General features: G+C 55.1%; 1 protein-coding gene and 1 long non-coding RNA gene across 2 annotated transcripts; both read left to right on the top strand.

Moving 5' to 3' along the window:
• Positions 1-1,370: 1,370 nt before the first annotated feature.
• On the top strand, positions 1,371-3,389 carry LOC135978479 (uncharacterized). The gene is made up of 3 exons (XR_010595894.1): positions 1,371-1,525; positions 2,670-2,750; positions 3,175-3,389. It is a non-coding gene; the product is annotated as an uncharacterized LOC135978479 (long non-coding RNA).
• Positions 3,390-4,400: 1,011 nt separating this feature from the next.
• LOC135978475 (maestro heat-like repeat-containing protein family member 1) lies at positions 4,401-12,299 on the top strand. The gene is made up of 12 exons (XM_065579407.1): positions 4,401-4,512; positions 5,060-5,155; positions 6,449-6,599; positions 6,806-7,035; positions 7,588-7,729; positions 8,196-8,245; positions 8,583-8,690; positions 8,843-8,959; positions 9,167-9,292; positions 10,059-10,205; positions 11,395-11,514; positions 12,201-12,299. Exons 1-12 carry the CDS (start codon positions 4,423-4,425, stop codon positions 12,297-12,299), a joined length of 1,476 nt encoding a protein of 491 aa, XP_065435479.1. The 5' UTR covers positions 4,401-4,422.
• The last annotated feature ends 87 nt before the right edge of the window (positions 12,300-12,386 follow it).

The raw sequence follows: 12,386 nt of genomic DNA, 5'->3' as shown, positions 1-12,386 counted from the left end.
AGGAAATTAACCCAGCATCTGCCTGTATCCACAGACACAGAGGAGCAGACGGCGGCCCAAAAACAAGACCCGGCACCACAAACCCTGGCTGCAGGAGCGGGCAGCCACTGCAGCACTTTCTGTGCTGAGCCTCCTGATCCAGGTAGGCCCATGCCCAGTATTGAGTGCCAGGAATAAAGCCGGGGAAAGTAGCCACAGTGACAGCCAAACCCCAGTGCTGAGAGGGCAAGAAGAGACTCCACCCAGGCTCTGTGCTCTGCTCTGCACATGCCCATAAGCCACTGCCCTCTGCTCCACCTTACACGCCAGCCTCCGTGCCATCCCACGCTGGGCTAAAGCCCTGCTGCCATAGGGCAGCACTGGAATCATCACTGGGCAGCCTGGGTGCCAGTAAAGGGGGAACTGACCCACCAAGCAGCTCCCTCGACCAGCTCAGCTCCCCAGTGGCTCTTCATAAGAATATAAGAATGGCCATGCTGGGTCAGACCAATGGTCCATCTAGCCCGGTACCCTGTCTTCTGACAGTGGCCAATGCCAGGTGCTTCAGAGGAATGAACAGAACAGAGCAATTATCAAGGGATCCATCATCCCCTGTCATCCAGTTCCAACTTCTGGCCATCAGAGGTTTAGGGACACCCAGAGCATGGGATTGCATCCCTGACCATCTTGGCTAATAGCCATTAATGGACCTATCCTCCTTGAATTTATCTAGTTCTTTTTAAACCCAATTATACTTTTGGCCTTCACAACATCCCCTGGCAATGAGTTCCACAGGTTGATTGTGCATTGTGTGAAGAAATACTTCCCTTTGTTTGTTTTAAATCCACTGCCTATTAATTTCATTGGCTGACCCCTGGTTCATGTGTTCTGTCAAGGGGTAAATAACACTTCCCTAGTCATTTTATGATATTATCGGTCTTATTATCTATCCCTTTCCTAATGATTCCCAACATTCTGTTAGCTCTTTTGACTGCCGCTGCACATTGAGTGGATGTTTACGGAGAGCTATCCACAATGACTCCAAGATCTCGTTCTTGAGTGGTAACAGCTAATTTAGACCCCGTCATTTTGTATGTGGGATTATGTTTTCCAATGTGCATTACTTTGCACTCATCGACACTGAATTTCATCTGCCATTTTGTTGCCCAGTCATCCAGTTTAGTGAGATCTCTTTGTAACTCTTTCCAGTTTACCTGGGACTTAACAATGGTGAGTAATTTTGTATCATCCACCTATTTTGCCACCTCATTATTTTACCCCTGAACAGCAAAGGCCCCAGTACAGATCTTTGGGGACCCCGCTATTTATCTCCTTGTGAAAACCGAAAATGTATTCTTACCCTGTCTTTTAACCAGCTACAGTCCATGAGAGGACCTTCCCTCTAATCCCATGGCTGCTTACTTTGCTTAAGAGCAACCTTAGTTTCCTTCTGTTCATTTTAGGCACCAAGCGAAAGGCCTATTTGTCACCCAGGGGACAGCTCGCCCCAATCAGCGAGGAGGAGGAAACGCCAAGGAAGACCAGCGTGAGTGAGGAGAGAGCGGGAAATCCACAGCACACTGGGGAAGTGCCCATGGCACAGATGGTACAAGGTTCCCTCCATCACCAACTCAGCCTGGACTCCCGCCCCCTACTGCCTTTCCCACGACACACTGACCCTCTAAGGCTCTGACTCCCTTTCCTCATCTCTTGCTCCCAGATTCACTGCCATTCTCTGGCCCTAGAGAACATGCTCTGACCCCCCCTTGCCAGGGCAGGTGTTGCAGACGGGAGGAGAGAGGCGACTCCATTCCCAGCACCTGGCTCTGGTTTCTTTCTTCTTTGCTGGCTGGTCAGCAATGGGCTGCATTAGGGAACCAGGGAGAGAAATAATCCTGAGCTTCACCTCTCCCTAGAGTGTCCCGCGCACTCACCTCTCCCTGGGCCCGGGGCAGGGTTAGCTGTTAGCCCAGCTATACCTGTGGAGAGCAAGGCTCCGGGAGGGGAAGTGGCTGGCCCAAGGCCAGAAAGCAGGAGTGTACATCCCTGGTACACTCTGGAAGTGACCATTGTAGGAGGTGAGCAGGCAGAGACAATGGGCCAGATCCTTGGCCCCAGTAAGGCCGCATGAAGGGACATTAAGCTCTCCCTTCCAAGCTCCCGCGTGCTTTCCTCAGCCCAGCACGGGGGCAGGGAGGAGCCCTTGGATGCTGTCTCCCCATCCCTGACCTGTCTGCGTGGGTCTCTAGACTGTCAGCCCTTCAGGACAGACATTGTCTCTGTCTGCATTGTGCTGCACCCAGTGCAACAGGGCCTGATCCTGACTGGAGCCTCTGGGCGCTGCCATAACATCAGTAGTGATAAGTAATCAGGGCAGGCCCCGCTCTTCCAAACCACGCCCCGCCATCCCTGCCATCCTCTCAGCACACACCACCCCAGCTGGCGCCCGGTACAACTATCCTGTTGAACCAACCCTAAGTGATACTAGGCTAGTGCAAACCAAGGGGTCAAATGCCCCTCCCAGAGAAGGGAGAGTCCGGCACCAGCTGGAAGCTGCTCTCCACCAGGCCATAACTTTATTCCTTCCAAGTCTGGGTAGTGGTAACCCAGCTGCTGATGGAGACTCTACACATTGGGGCTTGTCTGCCTGACACGTCATCGCCATGCCCTGCGTCTCTTCTCTTGCACAGGGCCTTGCTTGCGTGAGGGACATGGATGAGGCTGCCCTGAGGAAGGACATTGGCACCCTCTTCCCAGCACTCCACTCCATGGTAAGAGATGCTGGGATCACTCAGGCAAAATCCCGGGGCCTGTTGGCTTAAACTGGGTAGGCTGTGGGAAGAGCTGTCCCTGCCTCATCCTGTTCCCATTGGGGGATGGATCCTAGAGAACTCTCCTTTGGTTTCTTTTCCTCCCACTCACCCCACCCCCTTTGACCGGGAACATCAGCATCCCGCACCTTGTTCCAACGCTCCACATCTTCGGTTCCTGACCCGTCAAACTCTGCTTCTACATGAGCCATGGCCCCCGAAGCCTCGGCGTCACTCATAGACTGATCCAGCTTCCTGGCCTGTTCTTTAGATGGGAATTAGAATCTGCCTCTCCACCCTCACCCCTTCACTCTGCCATCCGAGGGCTTGGCCTGAGAGACACTTGATCTAGTTTGCCTTTGCTGCTGTTGCTTTCTTCCCCTAGGTGTGTCATCTCCCCAGAGAGGCCCTGGAGGAGCGGAGAGAGGCCCTGGACTCTCTGATCCATCTGGGTAAGAAACCCATTCACCTTTCCCAGAGAAGGAGATTTCCCAGAGCCTGCGGAATTTCAGAGCCCAGGCATAGAACTATATTCCCTTCCCCTTTATGATTCACTCACCCCAGTCTGATTCACTCCTCTTCCTGCAGCTCACTTGTTCCTGGTGGAGCTGCTCGTGTTCCTGTTCAGGAGGCTGAACAAGGACGAGGAAGAGGAGACCTGTGCCAGTCTCTTCATTCTGGACCGGATAGTCCAATCCAACAGTAAGTGACCCCACAGCGAGTCCTTGTCTTTTGATGTCTTATGGCCTCTTGTGCAGTTAGCAGCACTTAGCACTGGGCCTCATTGGGGGTCATTTATACATGTCTGCAGTAGATAATCCAAGTCCTGCAGCCAGGGCCGTAGCAACAAAGAACATGGCCCCCTCCGAACGGTGGCCCCCTCCGAACTATGTCCGGGCGGAGCCCCTTACAATGCAGAAACTGGAATGTGGTATTTATTTTGTCACTTTTAGGGGCCCCCTTCCTTGCGGGGCCCCCTCCGGTCGGAGGGTACGGAGAGCGCTCGCTACGCCTCTGCCTGCAGCCCCTCAGCCGATGCTGCGGCAATGAGAGAGGACAGTCACTGCTGGAACTGCAAGCGTGGGCAGATGCAGCTGGTTACCCATGGGGGTAACCTGCCAGGAGGGTCATGTAGGGACATTGAGGTTGCTCTAAGGTTCCTGAGATCTCAGGTCCCTGCACACCCCAGTTTAACATCAACCCTGCCGAGCCGTGTGTCTGTGTCTCTTACAGTTTCCGAAATGACGCACAATACCGAGAAGCTGTTCATAGCCCTGGGGCCACTCCTGCAGAGCACAAGCATACGGGTGAGTCTGGAACCATGGCCAACGCGGCCAAAGCTAGTGAATGTCTGCCTGCCAGTGCAGAGCCTGCCGGGACCCTGTGCATCGAAACACATGACCCATCAGTGCTCCATAGTGTAGGGCAGAAGGTGGGGGAGAGAATCCCTGCAGGGCTCCGGCTGCATTGTCATCTCTGGGCTGCCTAGCAGTACGTCACCAAACCCCCCGCTGAGAAAGGATCCCAGCCTGGACTGGGAGGGGACAAGGTCCCTCCACACTGTGTGCAAATCATTTCTGTTTCTCTCTGGGTCTGGCAGGTCAGAGAAGCCCTTGCTTATTTTATAAGGACAATGGCGGCCCATGGGCTCTTGGAGAAATCTGCCTCAAGACCCTTAATTGACTTCTTGGTGCGTCAGTGCACCCTGACCCTCGACAGCACGGTAAGAATCCGCAGAGACCTTGGTGACGGGAGTCCGTGAACAGGGCAGAACATGGGGTCAAGGGATAGGGAAGGGGGGCAGCTGCAGATGGGGATGGGCAGGCGATGGGCAGCAAATAGGACTTGGGAAGCAGATGGAACTGGGGATGGCACCCTCCGTCTACTGATGGAAGATGATGACAAATAGAAGACAGTGTTTTTTCCTCCCAGCCCATTCTCTCTGATCCCTCTCCCAGTTGCCATCCGGGCTCTGTCCCTCGCGCAGGGAGGGCAGGACCCCTGGCTTCCTCCTTCTCTCGCCTCACTGTGATCATCCACCTTAGGAGACTAAGCCATGATGGATCTGGTTTTCACCAGGCAGAGGGGTGGAGCCTAGAACTGGCTCCACACAGATCCTGGGCTGGTTATAGCACAGTCACAGCAAGGGTTGCGCCTTTTCTCTTCAAGCCCCATTTTCACCCCCTGCCATGCCCACTAGAGTTACCGTGCCACGAAGCTCTCCACCGAATCTAAATCTCCCTGGTGTCTCCCTTACTTCTCACCATCAGGAGGAAGCAGATGGGAGGCGCACTATGGAGCTCGAGGTCCGCCAGCTCTGCTCCAGCACCCTGCAGTCCCTGGCTGACTCCCCCAGAATGGCCAATGTAAGTGACCCTGCCCCTCTCCATTGGACACAGGCCTCTCTGGGTCTGAGCTTTTCGATGAGACAGGCCCCAACCAGACTTATTTATCTGAGCCTCCCCGCTCCAGAACATCATGGGGTTGGTTAAAATGGACCCTGGATCCGAGCCAGACCTGGGTCTTTGGAACAGGGAACACTCACCGGCTGAGTGCCCCTGCACGCCAGCGTTTGGTGTCACAGGGGCTCTTCTGCTCGAGTATCCCCTGTGGTCAGTCATGCTGGTTCTGCAGCTTCCATAGCTCAATCCCTCTTCATTGGTCCTTCTGTTAACTTTTCCCTGGCTGTTACAGGCTGGGGTCTATACAGCCCATCACATTCTTGTTTTGCAAAAGCCAACCCTAGCCCAGGAGTTCCTGCCTCTCACCCACACTACCCTGGTGCCTACAGGAGAGTCCACTGAGCTGGGAGACACTACATCCAAATCTCATCTCTGCTGATTATTGCTTAGGTTTCCACACACTGCACAGACCTGATTACTGACCCAGGCGTCAGAACGAAGCCTAAGCAGTCAAGTATTAGCCAGCCCCCTCCACACACTGAACAAATTAACAGCGAGGTTGTGCACGGTCACTTCAGGCAGAGCTGAGACTAGAAGCCACATTTCTAATAAGGCAGACCCAAGTATTGTGCACTCAGCTACACTGTCTTTCAGATTGAGCATGCCCAATATATGTGCTTTAGTTACTACAGGTGGGGATAAACCCCCGGGGATTCCTGATCTCCACTCTTCTATACAGTCTAGCAAAGAGTTGTGTAACCCTCTGGCACAGTGTGTGTGAAGTCCCCCTCTTGTCCACACAGCAGACAGCAATTGCGTCTGTGCTTCAAGTGGCGCAGGTCTGTGTGGGGATGTGAAGGTCAGAGCTCAAACCTCCCTGAGCGCCTGTCATGGTTTCACTTGATAGTATTGGGTTTCCTAGTCTCCTCTTTATTTATCAAGCTGGTGTATTGCGTTCCTGCCGTGAGAACACAGCCTTTCCCAGTGGGACTGGAGTTAGGAAATACTGTGCTGTCAATGACGATGCTACACTCTACAAAAGGCGGGGGGTCAGTCATGTGTCACATGATTTGGTGCTGGAGGCAGACACTGATAGGTGTGAAGGGGGAGGGAGTGGGGATCGCTGCATGGTTCAGGCTGGGCAGAGAGGTCTGGCTGGCGGTGGCGAGGCCAGGGGTCCTGTCTAGTGTAGGAAAGAGAGAGCTGGTGCAGGAAGAGGATATTTCCCTACTGAGATGGCTTTTCTCTGCTCTGCAGGTTTTATGGCCTGGGCTGCTCCTTCAACTGAGCCCAGCAGCCCATGGGCCAGCCCTGCCTCTCCTCCTGCAGACCTCGGTCGGGGTGGTAAAGAGGATGCAGGAGGAAGGCAGGCTGCCCTTGGCCAGGAGGTGCGGCAAGGCGAACAGAGGTGAGTCCCAGTATTTTATCCACGCGCTCTTAGTCCTTCTGTAGCGAGAGGCGTCTGCCCCCAGGTGGGGTGGGGATCAGCTCTTGGCTCTGGTTCCGGCTCACTGCAAGGACACAGCCAGCCGTCAAGGGCGCAGGCAGAGCTCAGAGACGAATGCAAAAGATCCCTCCAGAGCCTGATGGGATGCCTCCCCTTTCTGTTCACAGGGTGTCGGTCAAGCCCCAAGTCCACTCTACCCCAGGAGCTGCTGGCTCGGCTGCTGGTGAGTAACCCGCAGCCAGGAGGTTCCTTATGCTCAGTGGGAAGGGGCCGCTCCTGGAGCTGGCATGCAGTGTGTGGTGGCTCTTCTCCCCGCAGCCCCCAGAGGAGCTGGCTCGTCACATTCCTCGCGTTCATTGCACATCGACCCAGCACCTCTCGGCATTTAACAGAACCAGCGAGCTCTCTGAGCCAGCCACCTTCCTGGCTCCCCTGCTCCTGGGGCTGGACCGGGTCCCCCAGCACCAGTTAGTGCAGCCCTCGGATGGCTCCAATAGAAGCCAGCTGGAATGAGCCCTTAGGGACTGTTGTGCAGGCCCCCTCCTGCCCCCTGGCCTCCAGCATCCTCCCTTACCAAGGGGCAGCTGGGGAGTCCCTTTATGGCCCAGCTGCCTCTTTCGGGCTGCTTCAAGCTCCCCTTGTGCTGCTCTAACCTAGGCCAAGGATCTGACCCAGCAGCTGCCTGACGGCCTCTGGATAATCCTGTCTCCCTTCATCTGAGCTAGAGCCAGCCCAGGAGTGAGAGGATGGAAGGAGCCAATAGCTGGTCCATGGAGTGTCCCTGATCAACTGAAATATCCATCTCAATCCTGTCCTGGTTGTCAGCTCCACCTCCCTGCTGTCTCCTTCCCTCCATCACTGAGCTCTCCCCCTGCACCTGTAGGGAGCTCCCTTCTCACACTGCCTCGCAAGGGAGGGGTACAGCCACCTCTGCCTCTTTGTCCGCCAGATGCTCGGTGCGTCTTCGTTTATGACGGTGCAGGTCAGAAGGGCAGCCATGTTCCTCCTCTTCGAACTGATGAGCATGTTCCAGGCCGGGTCGGGCCGGTTCTGGAATAACTACAAGACGGAAATGCTCCTCTACGTGGAAGGTGAGGAAGGAGTGTCTCCCCTTGCAGGAGCAAAGGGAGGGGACACCGTGATGCTGGGCTCAGAGAGGGAGAGGCCAGGGCCTCCCTCTGAATCCAGTATAATATGATGCTGTGACCTTGGAATCCGAGAGGATCATGTCAGGATCATATCCCTTGGTTCATCTAGCCCAGCCCCCCATGCCTAGACAGGAAGGATCCTTTCCAGGACCGTATCTAACCTTCATTCGACATCTCACACCCTAGGGAAGGATCTTGGCAAGCAGAACTCCTGGGTATTTCACATCAAGGGGTTTGGGTCTGAGGAGCATTGTTGTCCATCAGCAATTTGCAAAGAGCCATGGGTCCCCTCGGGGCCCGTGAGTCGGCAGCTCCTCCCCACCCCCTGCCAAACAAGAGCCAAGTTGAAGGCTGCTCCTCAGTAGAAGGGTCTAAACACAAAGGAAACTGACCTGCCCATCTCTTCCAGATCACAAGACCTGCTTCTGCCAGAGGGAGTGGGAGCAGCAGCTGCTGCAGGTAAGGGTCAGAGAAATGGAGGGCTGGAAAGGAACTCAAGAGGTCATCTAGTCCAGCCCCCCTCTCCCCCCCCCCGCACGCTGAGGCAGGATTAAGAGGCCCCTCAGCAGCACTACATTGTGGGACAGAGGAAGCGGCTGAGTCCAGCAGATGCAATTGGAGAAGCACCAGGGGCAGCTCACAAGGATTCAGAAGCATTAGGAGGGACGTGGGGGGTGACAGTGCACGCTCCCTCTTCCCCTCCCCTCCCAGCTGTGGTGGGTTCCTGGCTGGAGCTATTGAAAGGACCAGTTTCTTGGCCCCTCTTGGTTCTAACTGGCTCTTCTTTCCCTGGCAGTTCCTGGAAGACCTTCTCTTTTTCATCTCGGACCACACCTGGCTGGGTTGTTTCATCACTAGTATCAGGCGCCAGCTGGCCTACGGTGATAAGCGGCCCGGTGACAAGGTCAGTGACCTGGAAGGAATTGGGGTTCAGTGCCTAGTTCAGAACAGCAGTCGCTAACCAGGGGCAGCTTGGGGTCAGTGAAACAGACAACTATACCCAGTGGGCTCTGTGCATGCCCCAATGCATCCAGCATGATGGTGTCTCTTTCACAGAGCTTTCTCTACAAGTGCTGGGGCACCGTGATGATGTTTTTTCCAGCAGAGAGCATCAAGCCCCAGCTATGGCTTCTGGTGGAGATGGTCGATTTCCGAGAAGAAGAGGAAAGAGAGGTGAGGTCTTTGCTCCTCCACTGTCAAGTGATCCCTCATTCTTTGTCAATCCCCTGATGCTACATGTGTATGTTCTGCCTTGGACAAGGTCCAGTGGATTGAAAAGATCTTCCTTATACCCATGCCCATGGCAATGACTTTGAGAGCCCATCTTGGCCCCTTGGCTTGTTGCTCAGCATTCCCAACCTCCATCTTTCTGTCTCTCAGGGATTCGCCCGAGCGCTTGGGCTGTGTGCCAGGCAACAGCTAGACGAGATTTTCGCCATCCTGGAGCACTGGGAAGAGTTTGTCAGCAGGGTGCAGCTCCAGCCTTCTGCCGGTGGCTCTCTGGAGGTACGGTCCCACCTAGCATCTCTGTTCTTTCATCCATCCCTTCATCAGCCTTTGCAGGTAAAGGGACCTGCCAGGGAGGACCCTGCTTCCCAGAAGCCTGTTCAGCGAAGAGCTGAATTTCCAAGCAGTGGCTCAGCCTCCGTGCAGGGAGCCCTTTCCTTACTCCTCTGTGGAGTTGCAATCACAGCACAATGGGATGGATCCGGGGGGAAGGTGGGTCCTGTTGTCTAAGCTCTCCAGGGTATCTCCTGGGGAGCTCAGACATGCTCCATGCAGCCCCATAAACAAGGCTCAGAGAGGGCCCAAAAGACACTGCCAAGCCATCAGCTCCCGCTGACACATTTCTAGCAGAACAGACCCTTGGTCTTCCCCTGAACTGGGCTATTTCACAGACCTTCCTGGCAGACTCACCAGGGCTGGCATGTCTGACATTAACCTGCATCCCCCCCTTCCCCCGCACCACCACCACCACCACCTTCACCACCACCTTCTCTGGACCAGTGCAATCCACTGTAGTCCCAGTGACATCTCTGGAGCTAGGCTGAATTAAAGCAGCTGCTAGTGCGTCCCCTTCGGCTGCCGGGTCACCTCAACCACCCAATCCTGGGGAGCTGGGAAGGGCCTCGGAGTCCAGGCAATTCAGCTCAGCAGAGTAGCCTTTGGTTGCTAAGCTGGCTGGGTGAAAAATCCTCCCCTGGCCCCATTTGTAAGTTAGGAGCAGCTGGAGGCCATCCCTTCTCCTCACTCTTTCCTTTGCAATTCTCAGGAGCCAGCTTCCATCGAGCAGCTGAGAAGCCTCCTGCTCCTCACCTATGGGCACGTGGTCCACTCAGGCCCCACGGATCTGATCCTAGAGACCATAGGCTACAATATCCTGGCTCCCATGCGACAACATTATTTTCTGAGCCCACACGTAAGTCAGAGCCCTCCCCTGACCACCCACACAGCACCTACCAGGGCTATGCATAGCAGCACAGAGCTATGTCTTTGCATAAACTCAGCTCAGAGGGCTGGCCCTTTGCCCCAGGAGGGACAGGAGACATGGGAACAGCACCATTCTCTGTGACTGCCCCATCTCAATTAGCTTCTCTGATTCCAGGCCCATGGAAGCTAATGGAAGGACTCCTATCTGGGCCTTGTTAGAGTGTAACTGAGCATCATTTGGTGCTATTGTCCCAGAGACGACTGTACCCTGTTTGGTACCTCTAGGCTTGTGCTGCACTCACGGATCAGAAGATAAAGATTTAGGGCCTTTTTCCCCACACACTGCCGTCAATGGTGTAGCTGGACACAAAAGGCGCACAGGGGGATTCAGGCCCCAAGCCCGGTTGACAGGCTCTGGTGCTGAAGGGGGATTTTTGAGATAACTCTAGGTTGTTTTCTTGCCATCGGAGGTTTGAGGCCAACGTTCAGTCCTACGCTGGTTACGATGCCCCTATGCGCGTCCCAGCGAAAAGGAGAGGGGATGCTACTTTGGTTTAACTGAATGTTCTCTTTGGAGAACGGATGCCTTGGTAGGGAGAGCCCAGCCAACTGCAGAGAGCAGCAGATTCCTGTCCCAGATCGGCCAATTACGACCTGATTGTCAGGGGAGCTGAGCAGTCCCAGGGCCCACTGACAGCTCTGGGAACTGCAAGTGCTCAGCACCTCTGGGAATCAGCCCATTCCTTGCATTCATCTCCAGAGATATTCCCCTAGGCCAGGGGTTCTCAAACTGGGGGTCTGGACCCCTCCGGGGGTCACGAGGTCATTACATGGGGGGGTCGCGAGTTGTTAACCTCCACCCCAAACCCCACTTGCCTCCAGCACTTATAATGGTGTTAAATATATTAGAGAGGGTGTTTAATTTATTAGGGGGGTCACACCCAGAGGCTTGCTGTGTGAAAGGGGTCATCAGTAAAAATAGTTGGAGACCCACAGCCCTAGGGAATGCAAAGATGTTCCACTCAGCAAGCCAGGTCCTTTCCCTTAGGGCATGAGGGCAATCCCGCCTAGGACAGCAGCTCCCTTGTAGAGACTCGCCCTGTAGCCTTGTGTCTCAGCTCTCTATTGCCTGTGGCTGTTTCCTCATTGTTCTCTCCCCCTCCTGCCTGTGAGCCCAGGACCCACTGGTGAGATCTGCTTTTCTGAGAAGCCTCGCGCTGGTGGGTGAAGCTGTCACCCAAGTGAGCAGGATTCCCTTGGTGAGCCAGGACACATACACCGTGCTGTCCCCCCTGCTGGTGAGTGAGCACGCTTGGGTCCTGGGAGGGGTCCCTAGGGCAGATGCACGTGCCACAGTCTCTAGCATTTAAAGGCCATGTGCTGTGTTTGCGACCCGGTGCCCAGGGTTCTACATTGTGCACTGCAAACCCAGTGCTGATGCCAGATTCTTCTGGTGCGATTCCAGCCCAAGGAATTAAATGACACTATTTTCCATTAGCGGATTCATCCTGCTTACACCTGGGACCATTCCCCATCCCACTTCTCAGGGATCTGCCTGGCAGCCAGAAAGCGCCCTGGGGATTAACTCCAAGGGTTTTCACTCCGGGACATGATCCTGAGGAGTTAATAGGCGCAGCCCTCCCTTGGTTTGCAGGAAAATATTCGACCTCAGCTGTTCAGGACTCTAATGCTCCCCGTCACAAAATCGCCTCTGCCCAGATCCCCCTTCCCTGCTCCGTGGCAGATGCTGAAGTTTCCAGATGTGCCGTCAGGAATGGCGAAATAGGGGCTCTGGTGAATGTCTCCTGCATTCTGGCCACATGGCCGCTCCCAGGCCATCTTCCCAGCTCCGTGCCCCAGTGCACTGCACGCTGGGGCTGAGGGTCGGTGGGGGCGTCAAACTGCGTTTGGAGATTCCACGTCTTGCTGAGGAACCGGGCTCCCCCAAATTCTTTTGCCTTTGACTCTCTGCTTTGTGCTGCAGGAGATGCTCAGAGGCAAGGACCGGGCCCGGCTGCAGAGCCCCGATCACCAGCATGCCCTGCTGGCCATCTCATACATAGGGTACGTCCATGGGGCCTGACTCAGCTGCGGAGCCCAGCAGCCGGGGAGGGGCAGATGGAGGGAGAGGAAGTGGGGGAGGGACGAGCTGCAATAAGAACCGGAGGAT

The sequence above is a fragment of the Chrysemys picta genome, unplaced genomic scaffold (genome assembly GCF_011386835.1).
Source record: "Chrysemys picta bellii isolate R12L10 unplaced genomic scaffold, ASM1138683v2 scaf277, whole genome shotgun sequence".
Classification (NCBI taxonomy): domain Eukaryota; kingdom Metazoa; phylum Chordata; order Testudines; family Emydidae; genus Chrysemys; species Chrysemys picta.
Note: the sequence above shows the minus strand (reverse complement) of the source record. Positions and strands in the feature narration are given on the sequence as shown.